Source organism: Eulemur rufifrons, chromosome 17, assembly GCF_041146395.1.
Source record: "Eulemur rufifrons isolate Redbay chromosome 17, OSU_ERuf_1, whole genome shotgun sequence".
Lineage (NCBI taxonomy): Eukaryota > Metazoa > Chordata > Mammalia > Primates > Lemuridae > Eulemur > Eulemur rufifrons.
Genome location: NC_090999.1, coordinates 66,607,349 through 66,628,524, shown reverse-complemented (window position 1 = coordinate 66,628,524; position 21,176 = coordinate 66,607,349). Strand labels below are relative to the sequence as shown.

Below are 21,176 nucleotides of genomic sequence, written 5' to 3'. Positions count from 1 at the left end.
CACCTAAGTGCCCAATAAATGTTATTATTGGTATTACTAATATACATTTACACTGAATCTAGAGGCTTTTATATTCTTAGTAATCTATTTACATTTGATAGTTGGATTATAAACTTTTAAAAATGTATCAGTCTTTATTTTGTAGTCATAATTAAAATGTAATGACCCATAAAAGACCTATAAATTAAAAGCTTGCCCTGTAATGTATAGAAAGTAAGAAGAAACTTGGAGTTAGACACCACAAAAGGCAGCAGAGATGGGGTCTATGTTTTCAATGGTTCTGTTCTCTGTGCACGTATTAGAAAATTTTACTTTTGTATAAATGCCAGGAGAATTTCAGGCTAAAATTTAAAATAATTTACAAAATGGATGTGGTTCATTCCTAGAAGGCCTAGTTTATCACAATAGCTTTAAAAAGGTAAGTCTGTGAATCAAAAAGTCTTATTTGGGAAATAATAATGAAACCTAATAAGTTTGACTTTAAATTGGCCCAGTAGAAAAAATAATGGTATTTCAGAACCAATGTATCTTCCATTACCCCCACAGGGTTCCAGCTGATACAGGGGTCTCAGTGTTCTTCAGATCAGCATTTAATTTTTTTCAGGGGAGTGTAGCACAGAGAGGGCAGAAGTCAAGGGAAAAGTGAGGGGGAGGGGAAAAGGGAAATGGAAACTTAAAAGATTAAAAGCAGCACATTTTAGAAAATGTTTTTAGATTTTTATTTCATAAACAGAAGGAAGAATTTCAGTTTTATTTTTAACTTCTTAATCACTTGTCTTCTACTTCTAATTGGCTTTTGAAAAAGGACACAAAAACATCTACCCCTGCGGCTATGAATTAAAGAACTCACTGGAGCTACTTACTCTCAGTCCTTGCAATTTCATCCAACAGTGGCCCCTGGCCTTTGCTTTATTAAATCCCAGCAAAACCACAGGAAAGATCTGTTTGGAGGGATGTGAATTAGAGCCAGAATTGGGGAGGGGGGGTCTCAAATCCCAAAATTTTTGATGTAATTTTCAATGTTCGCATTGTGACAATATTTTCTAATTCTCTCCCCCTTCCCTTTCCAATACCACCTCATAAATACCACGCATATTTTAACCTTGTGGGAATAGAGTCAGTGAATATTTTTATAGCTATTCCCTGCACCAAAAAATATATGCAATGAACCTTTCCATAACTAGTTTATTTCAACCTCACTGTATAGTGTTCCCTATAGTTAGACAGACTGATCCATCTCTAATGGCCAATTAATTTCAAAATGAGAGTAACCAAGTTAAGGGGGCATGGTGCGCTAGAATTCCTCCTGGAGGAGAATAACCACAACATTAAAAGCAGGGGTCAAAAATTCAGATGCTTTCCAGGGGTCAGTGGGTAATGAGGACTGTGGCTCTGCTGCAGTAACACGGTTAGGAAATGATGTGCTGGCTGACTGGAGAACTCACAGCCAATCCACGTGTGTAACAAACACCACACTGGCTGAACCCTGCTGGCTACATTCATCCACTGTGACGCCTTTTTGGGATCCCTTTTTCAAAAAAGCCCTATATCAGAGGGATAAAAAGGGAAAGGGTTTATTTGACTGGGAGTGAAGATCCCTAAGAGTTTTACTTTCTTCTTTTTGCTTTTCCCAAATAGATATTGAAAACAAAGCTTAAGGAAAGGCCAGTCTAGTTAATAGATGGGTATAATTTGTTTGAAGCTTCCAAAAGTTCTCTCTGCCTAAATTCTTTTCCTCTCTGGTTTGCCACGGCACCTAGACCTATACTGGTGGCGTGACTGGGCTCACAGCAAGTATGTGGAGGGAGTGGGGACATTGGGGAGGACATCAATTTATCATAGTAGTTTCAAGGGCACACACGTGAGTCTGGCAGATATTTAGCTATAATGTAGCTGACAGTCTACACATCATATTCATGAGAAAAGTGAAAAAAGAGTCAGAATTTCATGCATCAAAGGCATTGCAAAAGAAATGAAAATTTATGACCGGTTAAGAACACCAATAGCATTAGAGAATAGGAGGTATCAGGGCTGCAGAATGAAGGAAAGCCAAGTGGCTGATGGTGAGAAATAAGCAACAAATTAAATAACTAAACTAAACTAATGTTATTGAGCATCTATGCCACGTGCTATGTGTGGTACTGGGGATACAAAGATAAGTAAGCTATAGATACTTCCAGCAGGTAAGACAAACTCAGCTAACCACAACATTTCACTAACTCTATGACTTAAGTTTTTTCATATTTGAACATCTTTGAAATTGATGACAGATCATGATTTTATTGGCAGCATTTATTTTTTCTTTTTACAGTGGTACATAAAATAATTGTGGGTGTTACAACATACGAAATATAGTAAATAGATTGTGAAATATTGTTACCAAGTAGAAGGAAAAACAGTTCAAATGTATTGTATAGATTATAGTGAACCATTGAAAGCTTTTAATTGGGGGAATAACATGTAACATCTCTGTATCCATTCTTCTCATCCTCATGCTCTTCTTCTCTCCTTTTATTCAATAAACATTTATGGAGCACATTTTGTAGGCAAAATTCTGTTAGATCCTGGACATTCAATGGTGAAAAAGACAGATACAACCATCAATCAATTGGATCTACTTGACATTGATAGAATACTTCATCTAACAATAACATAATCACATTCTCTGATTCCCATAGAACATTTGCCAAGATAGAACACATTCTGGGCCATAAAACACACCTTCACAAATTTAAAAGAATAGATATCATACAAAGAATGCTCTCAGACCAATGGAATTAAAGTAGAAAGATAGTTAGAAAATCCCCAAATATTTGAAGACTAAACAACATATTTCTAAATAACACATGGATCAAAAAAGATGTTTCAAGAAATTAAAAAGTATTTTGAATGAATGAAAATGAAAATACAACCTAATAAATTGTATGAGGGGAGAGAAAGCAGTGCTTAGAAAAAGACAGACCTAAATTCTGGCCTCAGGGAACTTAAAACTAGCTAAGGAGACTGAACAATGACCAAGTAAATAGAAAAATTTATAAAAAGGAATAAAAAATTTTATGATTAGAGCTGTGTTAAAGAATTAAGGGCATGTGACCACTTTTTGAGAAGATGGTAGGGGAAGGAACATTTAAGTTGAAATCCAATTGTTGGCAAGAAGGGAGTTTTCCAGGCTGAGAGAATACCAAGTGTGAGGCAGAAAACTGCTTAGTGCTCGTGGAAATGAAAAGTCAGCAGGGTGGAAACTTAGCAAAGAGAAAAGAAATATGAGATGATTTGGAACAATAGACAGAAATTAGAGCACGTAGGGCCTTATAGACCTTGGAAAGTGTCAAGAGAAGCCATTGAGGGGTGTTAAGCAGGAAGATAGATGCAATTTATGTGTAGAGACAAAACTCCTGGGCCAGCAGAAGAGACATTTGAATCCTAGTTAAGGTTTGACCAAGAGCCACAGCAGGGCAGGAATCTGAGCCCCCAACCCAGGCTGCCAATGGAGTGTCTGAGGAATCTGGTTTCTGAGGGAATTTGTGTTCTCAAGTGGACTTGGCTGAACATTTGAACACCCAGCTTTGGGTGCAAATGCAGGGGTTCCCCCTTATCTGTGATTTCAGTTTCCATGGTTTCAGTTACCCATGGTCAACTGCTGTCCAAAAATATTAAATGGAAAATTCCAGAAATAGACAATTTGTAAGTTTTAAAATGTGTACTGTTCTGAGTAGCATGAGGAAACCTCCTGCTGTGTCCCACCCAGGATCTGAATCACCCCTTTGTCCAGAGTATCCAGGTGGGTGTCTACACCACCTACCTATTAGGCAATTAACAGCCCTCTCAGGTATGAGAGTGACTGTCATGGTATTGCAATGCTTATGTTCAAGTAGCCCTTATTTTGCATAATAATGGCTCCACAGTGCAAGAGTACTGATGCTGGCAATTTGGCTATGCCAAAGAGAAGCAGTAAAGTAAAAGTGAAAAGTTGAAATTTCCTGACTTAGTAAACAAAAGAAAAAAAATCATATGCTGAGGTTGCTAAGATCTACAGTACAAACAAATCTGTCTGTGAAATTGTGAAGAAGGAAAAAGAAATTCATGCATCGTGTACATAGGGTTTGGTAGGGTAGGAGCTTAGAATAGAATTGATTATTTAAATAAGAGAAGAAAATCTTATATTTCTCGTACACTCGAGTGAGGGACTGAGGTTCTTGCCCATTTTAAGAAGACATCTTTGTATGCTATGTGGATTGGATTATAAGGAGACAAGTACAGAAATGGGGAGAATTGAGAGGCTATTGTAGTATCTATGCAAGAAATAGTGTGGACCTAAATGAGGGGGATGGCAGTGAAAATGGTGAGAAGTGGAAAAATGAGACATTGTGTCAAAAATATTTTTAGTGCTTGTGTTGAACAGACTCTTAAGGTACCTCCCATAGTCCATGCTTCTTGGTGTCTATCTTCTTATGTGATCACTTCCCTGTGAGTGTGAGTTGGACCTGTCACTTATTTCTAACAGAATATGGCAAAGGTGACAGGATATACATGATTACATGGTTGTGTCATGTGTGATTATAAGGCTCACCCTATTGGAGTCTCTCTCCCTTGCTGGCCTTGAGGAAGCAGGCAGCCATGTTGGGGATCCCACCTGGCAAAGAACTGCAGGTGGCCTCTAGGAGATGGGAGTGGCCTCTGGTCAGTCCTCTGACCTCATGGAACTGAATTTTACCAACAACGTGAGTAAGACTGAAAATGGATCCTTCTCCAGTCAAGTCTCAGACAAGACTACAGCCCTACACAACACCTCGATTGCAGCCTTAGGTGACCCTAAGCAGAGGGCCCATCTAAGCTGTGCCTGACTCCAGACTCTCAGAAACTATGAGATAATAAATGTGTGTTGAGCTATTCAGTTTGCAGCAATTTATGGCATAGAAAACTAACACAGTGCCCTAAAGAGCATCTGTCTCTTCCTGTCTAAAGTCTCATAAGAAGTCACTTATATTCACACTTCTATGTGAATATAACTTCTATATGTGATATAGATATATGTGATAATATAAGTTATATAACACATATAATGTTATATAACATATATTATATAAATATATGTGATAACTTCTATTCATACTCTTCATCAACTTGTTCACCTGGCTGACTCTAACTGTAGTTTCTCTGCCTGTATTAGTCAGGATCCTCTAGAAAAACAGAGTCAAAGGATATACATATTCATATATATAAATATATATATGAGAATTATTATGGGTGTTGGCTCATGCAAATTGCAGAGGCTAAAAAGTCCTGTGATGTGTTATTTGCAAGCTGGAGAACCAGTAAAGCCAGTGGTATAATTCGTTCTGAGTCCCAAGGCTTGAGAACCAGGGAAGCCAATGGTGTAACTCCCAGTCTGAGGCCAAAGGCCTGAGAGCCAGGGGTGGGGTTGCTGGTATAAATCTTAAGTCTGAAGGCCAGAGAAACAGGGGCTCCAACGTCCATGGGCAGGAGAAGATGGATGTTCCAGCTCAAGAAGAGAGAGAATTTGCTCTTCCTCAGCCTTTTTGTTCTATTCAGGCCCTCCCCAGATTGGATGATGCCTACACATGTCAGTGAGGGTGGATCTTCTTCACCCAGTCTACTGATTAAGATGATAATCTCTTTAGGAAACACACTAAATAATGCTTTATGAGCTATCTGGCATCGCTTAGTCCAGTCAAGTTGACACAGGAAATTTACCATTATACTGCCTGAAACACAATTGTGCATCTCTGCTTGATTCCATTTGGAATGATACCTTCTCTGGACTTTATCTAGGTTTCCGGGCCCACCTTTGTTCCTGAGCAATGTTTTTGATTCTGCTTTCTTTTTTTTTTTTTTTCTTTCTCATGACAAAAGTTGCTGTATCTTAATTATTTGCCAAACTCTGGCTTCTTGATTTAGATTTCTGGGACCTGCTAGTTTGGGAAGGGAGTTTAGAGAGATGACAGTATGAAAAGCAGATTAAAGAGGGGGAAGAGATTACAAATTAAAATACTAGTTAAGAGGCTCTATAAGAGATGACTGAAGCCTGACTAGAAGCAAGAGAAATGGAGAGGAAGGCAGAGACTCGAGACACTCTTAGGAAGCAAAATCGACAGGACCTGCTGAGGTTGAGAGGTTGAGTGGTGAAGGGCTAGATGACACTGATGTGTTAACAGCATCTAGCTTGGGTGGCCAGGGAGAAACCAAGACAATAATCACAGTTGGAATAGTCTGCCCCTCCCTGATCCATTTTAAATGAATATGACACACAAGCAAACCCACGCCAGGAAAGATATGAAAGACAGAATTCATCTCTGGAATTCAACCTGGCCCCACCACTAACCAGGACCTCTAGCTTCCTAGATCTGTACCCTGTGAGTTACTCATCTTTCAGAGTTTCAGTTTTCTTATATTTGAAATGGAAATGACAATATTACTTACTTCATAGTGTTGCTGTAAGAATTAAATGACATGTTTCATACAAAGTGGCTGGGACACAAAAAATGCTCAATACATACTAGTTATTATTATTGGCATGCTCCCTCTGAGCCAAACATACTCTGACCAGTCTTGGATTCCCTGCTGCCATGATGTCTCCTTTGTTGACTATGTATCTCATCTAGTTGTCACTGAGCACCTAGGTGTACTTGTTTGACTTCGGCCCTCTTTCTTCATCTGGGACATGACATGCCAGTACCTAGTCACAGATAAGGTCAGGAATACCTGTGCCCCTTGCCCTTGCCTTCCTGCTGCGCTTCCTCTGGGCCTCATCAGACTGAATGCCCAGATCTGCCTTTCTCCTACATCCTACATCCCCCTTTCTGCCAACAAGAAGGGGAAACAAAAGGAGATTATGAGTTTGAGAGGAATGAGGGCAGTTTCTTTTTGAGTCTGTTGGAGTTAAAGTGTTTACACAACATTGAGATGGTTGATTTTATGTGTCAATTTAGCTAGGCTATTATACCCATGTCTTTGGTCAAATACTAGTCTAGATGCTGCTAAGGTATTTTTTAGTGTGATTCACTTTAAATCAGTAGACTTTGAGTGAAGCAGATTATCCTCCACAATGTAGGAGAGCCTCATCCAATCAGTTGAAGGCCTTAGGAAAGACTGAGCTACCCTGACCAAGAAAGAGTTCTGCCTCCAGACTGCCTTTCGACTCCAGACTGCAGCCTCTACTCTTCTCCTGGTTTCTCTGGCCTGCTGGCCTACCCCGCAAATTTTGGACTTGCCCGTTCCCACAATTGCATGAGCAAATTCCTTAAAATCAATCAATCAATCAATCTCTATCTATCTATCTTTTATTAGTTCTATGCCTCTGGAGAATCCTAACTGATACAGACATCCAAGAGAAGTCTCCAGAGTATGTGATGTTTGTATAGATCTAGAGCTCAGGAGAGGAATCAAAGTAAGTAAATAAATAAATTGGGAGTTATTACTATGACAGTGATATCTCTAAAGCCAAGAGAGCTGAGAGAATGCAAGAAGGAAGAGGTTATAAATAATATCAGATATTGCAAAAAACCTCATAGGATAAAGAATGAGAAAAGAACATTTGACCTGGCAACTAACTAATCAGCATTTACTTGTTTGCCACTTGACAAAGAACATGGCTTTTTCTAAAAAAAAAGACAAATGAAAGAAAATCTCATTTTCAGAATTAGTAGCAATTTTATAGGACTCACTAAAAAATTATATGGTCTTTTTCATGGATTATATGATCTTCAACAGTTTAAGGACTAGTAATGTTTAGATTACAGCAGACTTTTACAAGACTGTTTCCCAAGATCCAAATCTCAAATGCCATTTGAGTATATATTTTTTCTCATAAAATGCAGTAAAATGAACTTTAAAACTTTGAGCGATCCTTTCAAGACCCTTAACAAAATTGTAGGAATGCAGCTTGTTTTTCTTATGAGATATTATCCCTTCAGAAAGTGAACAGTCTGTGATGATGAATAGAGAACACGGAGTTGGGTTGGAGTGCGAACTCTGATCGATAGTCAGGCACACTCACAGGTCAAGTGGCTCCTGCTCTCACATCAGTTCATGTAATTCTAATTTATGCCTCTGCAAAATTACAAACTATGTAAGTTCTAGACATTGAAGTCACCCCCAAATAGTCAAAACCATCATTGTTAAATCCATGGCTGCTGGAAGGCTATTACATGCTTGATCTTTTGATGGTATCTTGGAAGGTGATGACATCACTCAAAATATTAGAAGACTGTGCTGAATGTGCAGGGTGTTTGGACAGGTACACATCAATCCGGAGAATTTTCCCCTAATTTAAACTCTCCTTGAGAGTGATTATTTTGTATGGCATATTTCTAAATGCTGATCTGGTCTGGTCCTATAGTGTTTGAAAAGAACAATCCCAGAATAAGGTTTTTGTCTTTTCAAACTTACGGTATAGCTAAGCATTGAAGATGCTTCCAAGGCAAGCAAAAGAAACACACCTGAGTGTTGTTATTGGTAGGAAAATTTTTGCTTTCTCTCTCTCTCTGTCACACTCTCTCTCTCTCTCTCTCTCTCTCACACACACACACACACACACACACCCTGCCCCATAGAGCCATGGACTCTCTTTCCTTCCTGGTCTCACAGGAATTTTTCTTTGGCTTTCCCCCAATGCCAGTGAAATTATCTGGGACTCGCCAGACTACACAGCTGGTGATTGTTGAGTGAAAACATGATAACTGTGTGGCAGCAGTTGTCCATGAGGCTTTTACACAATGCAGTCTGAAACAGAGTGATATTATAGAATCAATTAAATCAAGTTGGCTGATTAGAAATGTGGTTCAGGTTTAGACGTCATTGGAATGTGTTTCCCCACACAAGCAATGTATGGGAAAGCAAAGCAAAAAAAGAAAAAAAAAAAAAATCACTTTTCCCATGGACACAAAAGACGCTACTTTCCTTCAAGTGAGTAGTGAGATAGTAGGTTGTAAAATTGAGACTGTGACTCTTTACTACTCTTAAAATTAAATGCCACTGATTCTCAACTCAACAAAACTATCTTAATCTAAAAGGGAGGATTTATGGGAAGGATGCTGGCGGCCTCACAGAATTGAAGAAAGCTGTAGGAAGGGGGTAGTTCCAGGCCTTAATTAAACGTTAAATCAGAAAATGTGTATAACAAAGGCGTCTCTCAAACTCAGCCTCTCATTTCTTTTTTCTTCCTTGGCTATTACCCGTAGTGGGAACTTGGCCATTAACTCTAAAGCCCCATTCTTATAAAATTGGGAACATAAAGAAAGAAAAAAGGGGGGGCTTTTTTGTTGGCTGCAGCCAGAACAATGCTGGGCAAGGACTCTGGTTGGTTTGGTTTTGGTTGTGTGCCAATCCTTGGCCTAATCACTATGGCCAGAGAGTGGAGGTGCTATGTTCATCCCAGACTGAGACTAGGAAATGTGACTATTCGCTTACGAGGAGAGGAGGGGGGAGGGTTGAACAGACAAAAGAAAAAGAAAGCCCCTAGAGACTTTCCAAAGATACCAAATGATAACTTGATTTTTGGCAACGTGCTTATGTCACAAAGTTGCATATACAGCTCACACTCAAGTGCCCCCTGCCTCTCATAACCTAAATCTACAATCGATTTGCCAATATCTTTTTGTTCATAACAGCAATCAGAATTACTTGAGGCCTCCTTATAATCGTATTATTTCTGTATTTGTTCAGCCTTAACACAGTTTTATATTTGTGGGGGATACTGGATTGGCACATTCAGCGTCTCTTCCAACCTCTTTTCAGAATTTCTCACACCACTGCCGAGGCTGGAAAGCAAACACTCTATCTTCCAGACCCTGTACTCCTCGCTTCTGGATATGCTTTAGGATCTGCCAAATAGAAGCTCTAGTGGGAGGCTTCACTTTGGAACTGAGTTCAGTGGGGAGAGAGGCAGCACGTGAGCTATTCATTTGCTGGGACAGATTGTAGTGTACACGATGTGGTTCTGGAACCAGCAACTGTGGCAGCAGCTGCCCAATTTAGCAGATAAATTGGCAACACATATAAACATAAATTTCTCAAAAGAGAAAATAAAAAGCAAAAACATCTAATCAACCTATGTTCAGTGTATGTGTTCAATCTTATTAGTGATGAAAGAGATGCAAATTTAAAAAAAAGTGTTATGGTGATTTACCACCTTGTTCAAATGAGCAAAGGGAAAACAGCAGGAATACAAAGTGCTGGCCAGAGAGCAGTAAAATGGGCCCTGCCCCTACCAAGGAGAGACAAAGAAGGGTGGGTTTCCTGGGTTCTGCAGGGCTGCAGGAACGGAAGGCATGCTCAGGTTACCTTGGGTAGCAGTAGTTTATGAAATAAAAGCCTGGGGAGGTGGAGAAAATGGGAACCACGTAATCGGTCCCTGTGACACCTAGAATGTTCTTCAGGACCTGGCAGTTCTAGAAGTTCAGCAGGTCACTCAATTAACTCCAGTTGTTCCTACAGAAGCCGGCATCCCTTGTCCCTCCTGTAGTGCTCTGTCATATGGTGACTCTGGACTCTTTCTGAAGCCTGATTCCAACTAAGTCAAAAAGGAATTCACTGGCCTCCTGACAGGAAAGTCCAAAGGCTGGGCTGGCTCCGGACAGCTGGATCTGAGGGCTTCAATGAGCTTATTCTGTTCCTGCTAGCTCTGCTTTCCTTTGAATTGGCTTCATTCTAAAGCAGACTCTCTCCAGGTGGTGGAGAAGGTCACTTACCTTCTCAAATCCTGTTTCCTCATTCTAGAAAACTGGAGCTATAAGCCACCTACACACGTACTCTGTGAGGAGCCAGTGAGATAGAGTATATGTAAATGCTTTCAAACCGTGGCATTTCAAAGGAATTTCTTAGTTGTGATAAGCTCAGTGGTCTGCTTTGAAACAGTCTTTCGACTTGGCATCTATACCTTCTTCTCTGTTCTGATTATTAATAAAGTCAAATAGGTGTGTTGAGCAGGCCTGTCCTGAAATTTGGCACATAGGGAAAAAAATGTCATTCTCTTTATCAAGAATGAGGGACACTATTATTATTTTTTTTAAATAAAAGGTATCCATGTGACAAAAACATTTATACCTCCTTAATATTTTGAAATTAAAAAGGCCTGTTGTATTTTTTTTTTTTAATTGAGTTCTATGGACCGTAGGAGCCTGTGGAAGTGTCCCAGGGACCACAGTATGTGTACGTGCAGGCGGGGGCCCGGCAGTGGGCAAGGCTGAATGGCTGGAGCTGCCCCCTTTAATCAGAGCGGCCCTGCTTTTGTCTGTTTTCTACATCATGATTCTAAGATTTTACACCAAAAAGGAGAGTAGTAATACGATTAAAATAGCAGCAACTCTGGCAGCAAAACAGAAGAAATGAGCCAATTGCTGATATTAATTGACTAATGAAGGGGGAACTTAATGAATCAGAGCAAAATTGAACACCACTTGAAACTATCTGGAATCCAATGTAAAAAAAAATTGATCGGTAATAGCCCAAAGTGGAACATGTTTCAATGGCTTACACGTGAGGAGGACCTCCCCCATTCCCTGGCTCATGTCAGAGACTAAGGACACCGAGGATCCGTGGCAACGGACGGGCTCACCTGACCCTCCTAGGCTATGCGGTACACGATGCTATTCGTGCTTAGCCACCCCCCCTCGTTCTGGGCAATGACATGTGCGTGGAAGTGACGTGTGTTACTCAGCACTAGGTGGTAAAAAGCTGATGCATAGCTCTCTGCACTCTCTCTTTCCTGGCACTGTGATGGAGAAGGCCAACAGCCTCAGAAGGTCAGCCAGAGATGGCGAGCCCCTGTCTCCCATGGACCCTGCCTAACCATGAGTGAGAAATAAAGCTTTGTGTTCCTAAACCACTGGTATTCTGGGGTTACTTTGTTACAGCAGCAAGCCTAATACCCACTGAAAGGAAATTTGGAGACTCCTTTTTCAGGCTGGGGAATTCACAGGGCTGGCTGGAGAAAGGAAGCTAGAAGCACTGCATGAAACGGGGCTGGGGTGAAGTGGGGAGGGAGTGAATAACAGCTCACTGAGGGAATGGTGTGATTTAGTGGAAAAAAAACATGGATTTTGGAATCAAATAGACTTACTTAGGGACAAAATAGATTTCACTATTTTCTCTTTGACTTTGGGCAAATTGCCAAACTGTCTCACTTTTCTCATCTATAAAACATAATGTCTACATTACAGGATTGCTGAAAAAATTATATTATACACACATGCATGTGGCTAGCATTTATCACATTATCTAACAGTTGGTAGGGAATCAATAAACCTAGGTACCCTTTCTCTCTCTGTTCCATTCTAACCATTTCTAAGCTTGATTGCTGTTTTGATCTCACAGATTCTACAAATAGGAATCCTTGAGGTCCTTACGCCAGGGTTTGCATCCCCTAAAACCCTGCTAGGGCTTTGAAACTAGAAGGGAATACTGTCAAATTCTCTGGCATATCATTGCTTGTAGTGCACTTGAAGAGGAAATCATGGCCAGTGCTACTGAGGCTAAAGTCTGGGCCAGGGTGAGCTTGGGAAGGACCAGCATGGAGGGAGGCGTGGTCTCAGCTCTCCTCTTGCAGACACTCAGCTCAGTTCTGTCCCATCCCCGCGTCAACAGGCCTCAACAGTCTTCTGTGATCAGCCTCCAGTCTGTTTGGTGCATTTGCCCCTGCCATTCTGAACTTCAAGAAACACATACACACACACACACACACACTTAATAGAAATTAAAACCATCACATCCAAAATTATAAATATAAAAGCAAAGAAACGTAAGCATTTAATGGACAAGAAGTTCTAATCTTGAGTGAACCGTGAGCACTCAGAGATGCCTGGAGGTCTTGGAGGCCATAACTATGATATCTAGTGATACCTCCTACCATATTCTGAACATGCAGAAATTACCAGATCCCAAAGTCCCCATTTCTTACTGAATTTTAGTGAAAAAGCTTCCCTTGATCCCACCCTGGTTGATTCTGGGAACAGGGTGTTAACTTTTATATTACAAAATGTTCTTCACTGGAGAGGATATGCAGAACTAAATGTTATAGTTTTCAAAAGCAGGCGTAAGATTGGAAAAAGAAATCCAGTGTCTTGGAATCACGTTGTCAAAGGGAAGAAGGCTAATAAGGAAGTGGGAGGAAAAAGCCCGAGAACAGCATGGAAAGGGTCCTGCTCTCACAGGGATGATGGTCCACTCACCAACGTGTTGCATTTGGTTAGTTGTAATGTGTTTTCTTGGCTTGTTACCTCATTTACCCTTGACTGTTTAAAGATGAGCTTTTTGGACATTTCATCCAGGCTTAAATGTTCTAATGGGCGTGAAGAATTGGTCATTTGCTTTGAAAACTCCGGGGAACGTCTTAATGTTGGAAGCAGGCAATCCTTGGGGTACAGTGTGCCCTGCGGTGCTAGGGGAAGTTCTGGGCCATCTGTAATCCGCCCTCCTCCTCTGCAGCACCTCCTACTGCAGTCACCCTCCACCGAAACGCGAGAGCATTTTGTCACAAGGGAGTACTTCGGCGATTCCGGTTTCTTCCTGAGGCGGGCCAAGCGCTCTCAGCCCATTTGCAGAAGCGAGATGACGGACACCCTCCGACTCCAGTGGGTGTCGAGCCCGTCCATGCCTGGTGGACTGGCGAGCTGCTGCCCAGCCTCGGTTCCCAGTCGGAGCACCGGCCCTGTCCCGGGTATCCCGAGCCCCCGCAACGCTCATAGCTAACCCATGAAAAAACATCTCAAAAGACACACAGAGAGAAAAGATCTGCGTTCAGAAAGGGGTGCTCCTCCCCGCCCGGTCCCCTGCATTGCAGCCCCGCAGCTTCCCAGGCCTACAGCGCTCGTTTACGAATCGAATCCCCGTCTTGGGAGCGGCGGCCTCCCTTGATCGGTCCCACTACCGGGTTTCCTCTTCCCCAGCTCCCGCCTCAGCCACCCTCGCGGCTAGGGCTCGGGCCGACGCGCCCCTCCGCGCCAGCCCGCCTGCCGCACGCAGGGCTCCACTTTCACTTTCGGTCCCGGGCTGCGAGGCAGGCGGCGGCGGCGGCGCGAGGGAGAGCCGGCCCCAGACCCCAGGTACTGCGCGCCCTCCCGGAAAGAGGAGAGCGCGGCACGGGCCCCTTCCCTGCGCCCCCCGCGGGGCCGAGGGCCTGGGGCGCGGAGAGCAGGGTGGCAGGGCACTAGGCAGGGCGGGGGCAGTCGCTGGGCCGGGCCGAGCCCGAGTCCGCGGGGAGCGCGGCGACAGGCCGGCGCGCCTGTTCTCCGCGCTCTGTGGTCGCGCCACTGTCCGCGCGCAGGAGCTCCCTCCGCGCTCCGCCTCGCCGCTGGATTCCCGCCAGCCGCGCAGGCCACCAACTCCCGCCTAGGGCCAAAGGGAGGGGCGGGTGGACAGCAGGTTAGGCCAAGGGGGGCGCCTTGCTGATAGCTCCGGGAGAAACGAACGTGGCTTTGGGTTAACTGCTGGGGTGCGGGTGGGGTGTTGTGGCATCGGCGGGACTCAAAGTGTCCTCAAGGTCAGTTCCCTCCCTGTTGCGCCTCTGCTTCTTGCCAGCAATTCTGTCTCCCCACTTCTCGCTGGCTCTAGCCCGGTTTTATTCAGATAAAGCTCGCCCGCTGAGTTTTCTATCTGGGTGCCTCGCCAGGTGGGCCAGCAAGTTAATTTCATGAGAGGAACGGGAAGAGCAGACACTGGCTCACAGTGTTGATGGAGTTCTTTGTGTAGGCTTGGTTCAGAAAGAAATGCTCCGTTTTCTATTAAATGTCTAAGAGTATTTGCTCTCAACTCAGGACATGGTCAACCATTAAAAAAAATTACTTCAAAAAATTGGGCAGAGTTATCTCTTCCCTCAGGGATTTGGAATTAAATTGATAAGCAGCACATTTTCAGGTGGGGCTTGAGTTTGTTAACGTTTTCGAATTAATTCAACATTTTTATTATTTATCAGCAGTGACAAGCTATTATCAGTGCTTGTTAATTTCATTGTGTAGAAAGTTTTGGAAGAACGTCCGTTACTTCTTGATCTGTGTTCCATAGTGTCCCAATAACAGGAAAGGCTGACCAGTTGCCCCTGACTTCTGTGGTGAGTGGGAAAAGTCAGAATCACCAAAGGCAGCCTAAGTAAGGTTCCTAAAATACCTTGCACTCTTCCTGGCTGTGAATTAAAGTCAGGTAGCAAAGTCTGCTACACTTTGGTGACATTGATTGTGAAAGGTGGTTTAGTTTGATCATAGGCCAAAGGAAAATACTTTTTAAAACATTTAAGGACTATGGTACAGGAAAAGTCCTTTAAAACCCTAAATTCCATGCTCTAAACCTGGGTATTCAACGGCCTGCTTGATATTTCCCTGTGGATATCTCATGAACATCACAAATTAAACATATTTTTAAAAATGAACTCAAGATTTCTTCTCTCTTTTAATGAAAATCTGTTCCACCTCTAGTCTTCTCCATCTCAATAAAAGGCACCTGTGTTCATTCTAGAAACCAGGCAGCCATCCCTGATACTGTCCTCTCTGTCATCCCCCACTTCCAGTCGACCCTAGATATAGATGTTGAACCCATCCATAGTGTGTGCATGCTTTCTTGCATGCCCTGTCATTCTCCCTCTCTCTGCACACCACCCCAGGACTAGCCACTAGCCTTCTTGGTCTAGACTACTTTCTGACTGGTCTCTTGGCCTTCACTCTTGCTGCTTTCCAATCTTCCACTCTCCACACAGCAACTAGGGTAATTTTCTTACAATGTGAACTGGATTCTAAGTTGACCTAGCTCAAAATCCTTCCAGTGGCTTCTCATTGCACTTAGAATGTTATCCAAAATCCTTAACATGCCTACAAGAATGTGTGGTGGTCTGGCCCCTGCCCACCTCTCCAGGTGCATCTTTGGCTTGAACTTGCACTTGTGTTTCAAGTTCACTGGCCTTCATAACCAGTGCTCTCTACTGCCTCTGAGCATGCAAAATGATTGCTACTCCCTCTGTCTGGAACACTCCCCCGCTGCCTCTCTTCTTAGTTCACTAGTATTTTAAGTCTCAGCTAAAATGTCCTCAGAGCCCCGATGTAAATTGCTCTGCTGTGATTGTCTTTTAGTGTGTGTGTGTTTTCCTTCATAGCCCTAATCACAGTTGGTAACTGTTAATATACATATTTGTGTAAACTTGTTAAAAATCTCCACTTCCTAGCTCTTTGAGGTCAGGGACCTGTGCTCTCTTATATTGCTAGTACCCAGCTAAACCCCTGGCACATAATAGGCTCTCAATAAATATTTGTGGAATGAACACTCGAAAATATTTTTACTCATTTGATCTTTATAACAATCCATGAGTGAGGTACTATTATTATCATCTGATTTCACACATGAGGAAAATGAAACTTGTATTAAATAACTTGCACAGTAGGTGGCAGAACAAGTACCTCAGTTTTCTGACCATAAGCCTAATATATATATTATTGTATAGTTATAACTTTGTGTGTATATATGTGTGTGTATATATATTTGTATAAAATTACATTTATAGAAAAAATGTCAGAGACTACTACTTAGAGTTCTTAAATAAAACAATATGAGTCTTGATAACATGCAAAGGAAAAACGGGAGTACCATATGGGAGGAAATCAGAAAGTAAAAGCACAAAGGTATGAGATCTTGGTGAAGCAGAAAAAGCAGGGAGTTTATAATCACACAGACTTGCATTGCATTCCAACTGGTTATGTGAACTTGACAAAGGTACATGAATGTTTCTCTGCTTCAGTTGCTTCTCTACCTCAAAATAGGGAAAAAAGGCATTAGAGTGAAAGACTGTAAAGTGCCTGGCACTTTGGAGGCGCTTAGTAAATGTTAGTTCTTATTCCTCTTGGCATGGAGTTTTACTTCAAAAAGAATTGTACTTTTCTTGGAAAGGAGCTGCTTATATTGAATAGACTAATCTTTCTGAGAGCCTTTTTTTATTTTTAAACTGCATCCCATTTAGAAAATTGGTAACGAAACTTGACTCTAGGAGACCAATCAGAACCATGAAATGCCCTGTTTCAAATTGAAACACTTACTATTAAAAGTGCAGCCAAACAAGAGCTAATTTTTCTGGGGAAGAGCTAAACACACTGGAGCATGATCACAGAATCTTGGCTGTATCCTATCATTGGGGATTTAGAGATTTTTCTCAGTGAAATCCTTAATTCACTACACTGAGTTTTTATCAAGTTCCTCTTATGTGCAAGATATAGTTCTAGGTGCAATACAGAGATAAATACAGTGTTGTTTCCCAAAGTTTATAATATAGTGGGGAAGGTATTACAAGTGCATCAGTTATAGTATTTTGATGCAGGGTGCCGTAAGATGCCATGAGAAGAACAAAGAAAGGCCTGTGAGTTTCAAAGGAAGGAGAAGTCCCTTGTGCCTCGAAATATTCAAGGAAGGATTCCCAGGGATGTCTGATTTGAGTTGGACCTTGAAAAATGGGAGAAAGTTGTTGATGTGGAGGGAGTCCTTGAGCAGAGATGTGGATAGAGAAAGTATTGGTCATATTTTGGGAACTATCAAAAACCTATAGCAGATCCTAGGATGCATATAGTGGGTTTGTGTTTTGCGATAAGGCTAAGGGGGGAGAGAAACCTTTGTAGAACTATGTTTCAGGGAAATCGCTCAGTCTGATGACTTGGGAGAAGAGACTGCATCTCAACCTTTCAGTCTCGAACATTCAGTGAAATGTCTATGACCAGAAAGACCAGACCAGTAAGACATAATCCCTGCCTTGGGGAGCTTATAATTTAGTAAAGAAGAACAGGCATGTAAAAAATTAAGTTCACTAATGTGTTACAGGTTCTAAGAATTCTGCCTAGGATTCAATAGAAGACAGAATTTAGTGGATTTTAGTGGTTTTTGCTGATTGTAAATTTCTTTCTCCTAGTTAAATCAAGGATACAAGGTAGGCAGTTTTCCTCTTAGGAAAGACCTAGTATTTATGGAAGTTTGCATCATTTATCCATTGAATGTGGGTGAATGAATTCTGACATTTATGCTGTCTACATGTCCCACTTTGGTTTCTGGCACTGTATCCTCCTTGAGACACAGCCCCTTCATGGACCCAACCCTGCAAAGCCTTTGATGTGAGGTCCCACTACCAACTCCTCAGCAGCCCGTGGGCCTGTTAGCTCAGAACCAGTTGGAATTTTTAGATCTTCTTCTTGGGCTGTTGGAGAACACTTGGGGACTTCCAGAGTCCTTGCATACTTAAACCTGCCACCTGCGTGGAGCCCTCTACTATCTTGGGGTGAGGGCTAAGCCCACTAAGCTGCTGCTATCAGAAATTCCAGGTGGAGACAGGATACAGTTCCTTTTACTCTCTGCTTCCCCAACCTCAATGGAAATCCATTGTTCTGCCCCTGCCCTGAGATTCTGCCTGAGGAGGTAGGGGCAGGAACTCTTTACCATATTGGTATTTAAGCTTTCTTCTCCATATTGCTCCACTCCTCTGTGGCTGAAAGCATCCTTTAATTGGTCTCCGAGATTGACTGTCTCTACGGTGTGTGTTCCTTTCTAGCTAACTTCCAGATCCACTCCACAGGGGAGGAGGAGGGAGGCACTTTGATCTGTGTGCTTGGGAAGGGAACAGGCTGGAAAGTGAGGGGTGAGGAGACCATGTCAGCCATTGTCTTGAAGTAGTACTCCATCACATGGGGTTCACGGGGTAAGGCCAGGGTCTGGCAAGGATTATGCTGGAGTTTTTCAACCCTGGCTCCTCAGTAGAATCTCTGGGAAGTTAAAAAAAAATTGATGTCCTGATCTCATCACTCACCATAGATTCCAGGTTAATGGTTGTCAGCAGGGATCCAAGCATCAAAAATTTTAAAAGCTTCCTAGATAATGTTAATATGCAGCTACAATTGAGAACCTGACATCTAAGAGAGGGAGAATCCTCTGTGCCCTAATCATTTCGAGCGATCCACTTTGTAGGGTTACCACTTTTCTCATCTCCTCTGAATGTCCAGGAGCCAGGGGGTTTGAGTGAATTAGGGCCAATTACTGAGCTCACCTGGCAAACACCCAGTAGAGAGGTGTGTTTGTGTAAGGAAAAGAAAGAACTTTGCTTGAATCTTGGCGTGTGGATTGCCAGATCCCTTAAAATTCACGTTGCTTTTATGTCCCATGGCTTTTAAAATAAAGTACAAAATATAGTCTGCAGCATGACTTCCGCATGCTTTGAGCCTGATCTTGGAATTACTCCCCTCATTGCCTTGCAAATAATCATTCTACATCAAGTCCTCCTGGGTTCCCTTCTGTCCATGTCAGTTGCCCAAACCAGCCTTGTACTTCCTCCCTTAGTGCTTTAGCTCCTGTCCCATTTGCTCCACCTGTGATGCCTTTAATGCTTTCCCCGTTTCCAAATCTAAACTGTCCTTTCAGGCTGTGTTCAAATGTGGGAAGGCATCCCAAGGAGTCATTGCAGCCAGAGGCACTCTCTCTTGTTGGGAATATCATTCCATTCTTCCCAACACCTTCCTTTAGTATTGTTCTTAAAATGCTCTACGCTTTCTGTGTTCTGTTTTATTATTTGCACGTGAATGTTTTCTGTTCTTCCAGAGTTTGAGGTCCTTGAGGGTGGGGTCAGTGTGGTGTATATTATCATATCCCACACGGTACTCAGCACACAGCCTTGTTGGATGATTGTAAGAGAGAATCCAGATGACTGATATGTTTGTCACAAATTACCAGGAAAGTTAAACTCGTTAAGTTATTCCTTGATAAATATTTAATTGACTTTTGGCATGACAATTTGACAATGACACTGATGTTACTAAAGATTACTGTTACCAATACTTGCCTTTTTTCCTCCTCACTACTCACCATCTAACTGTCCTTCCTATGCTTCCTATGTTTTGGGAATTCTCTACCTTGTGAGGCTTGGTGGGAAGCAAGGCCTTGTTGCCCATGGCAGAAGCCAAGAAGTACAGATCCTTGTTTTCTCCACTTTTCTGCTGGTGGCATGGACATCACACCTCGGCTCAGGCAATAGGACTTCAAAGCTGGAACTTTGAAGCTGAAACAATTCATGCAAAGTTGCAGTGGTGGCTGCAGCCTTGTGAGCATCTGATTTCCAGGGCAGTAGAGCAGCTTTCTCCAAGTTCAAGTGTTGGTGGGGAGCAGTAGCTCGATTAGATGTTTCTCTGATACGGTTCCGGCTGTCCATCTTTGCCTGTTTTATGAGCCTGGTTTCCCAAGTGTCTTGCAACTCTGTGACCTTTTAGTGAGCCACTAAGGATCCTCCAGTGGTTCCTCTTCTTCCTGTATCAGCCAGAGCTTGTTCTTCTGCTTTCAACCGAGAGCCCAGACTGATAGAGTTAATTTAAACTTTGAAAGTCAAATGATGCTTTCTAGTAGTGTTACTGATTGTTGCTAACCATAAACTTTTTCTTCTATGAATTAATAACATAGGAAGGTATTTTTACTTTCAGGAAAAGACCTAGTACTTTTCAAGTTTGTATTTATATCTATTAATGCTGGGTGGACACAGTGTAAAATTATGCTGTCTGGAGAACATCTTAATGACTTTTATTTATTTATTTATTTTTGCTTTTATACATCTGTGCCACTAGGTGGTTTGAGCAAGAAGATGGTGTCTCTGTCTCTCACGTGGCCACTTGCAACCATGTCATGTCTACTTCCCTCGTTGTTGACTCTCTTAACTGTGTCAACTCCTTCATGGTGTCAGAACAGAGAAACTACATCTCCAGAAGCCAGTAATGGGACACCATTTCCTTGGAATAAAATGCGACTTCCTGAGCATGTCATCCCAGTTCATTATGATCTCATGATCCATGCGAATCTCACCACGCTGACTTTCTGGGGAACCACGGAAGTAGAAATCACAGCCAGCCAGCCCACCAGTACCATCATCCTGCATAGCCACCACCTGCAGATAGCTAAGGCCACCCTCAGGAAAGGAGCTGGAGAGAGGCCGTCGGAAGAACCGCTGAGGGTCCTGGAATATCCCGCTCATGAGCAAATCGCACTCCTGGCTCCGGAGCCTCTCCTTGTTGGGCTCCCGTACACAGTTGCCATCGACTATGCTGGCAATCTTTCTGACAATTTCCATGGGTTTTATAAAAGTACCTACAGAACTGAGGAAGGGGAAGTGAGGTAATGTTTTTCTATTTTTTTAAGCTTCAAGTGCTGTACACACTAAATTTATTATT

The 21,176-nt window shown here is 42.3% G+C and overlaps 1 protein-coding gene across 1 annotated transcript in view; it reads left to right on the top strand.

The window, feature by feature from the left end:
- The first annotated feature begins 14,016 nt into the window (after positions 1-14,016).
- Positions 14,017-21,176, top strand: part of ERAP1 (endoplasmic reticulum aminopeptidase 1) — a 30,706-nt gene continuing 23,546 nt past the window's right edge. The window contains exons 1-2 of the mRNA XM_069492364.1: positions 14,017-14,060; positions 20,577-21,120. Of these exons, the coding sequence (XP_069348465.1) occupies positions 20,594-21,120 (527 nt within the window). The 5' untranslated portion in view covers positions 14,017-14,060; positions 20,577-20,593. The remainder of the gene's footprint in view (positions 14,061-20,576; positions 21,121-21,176) is intronic.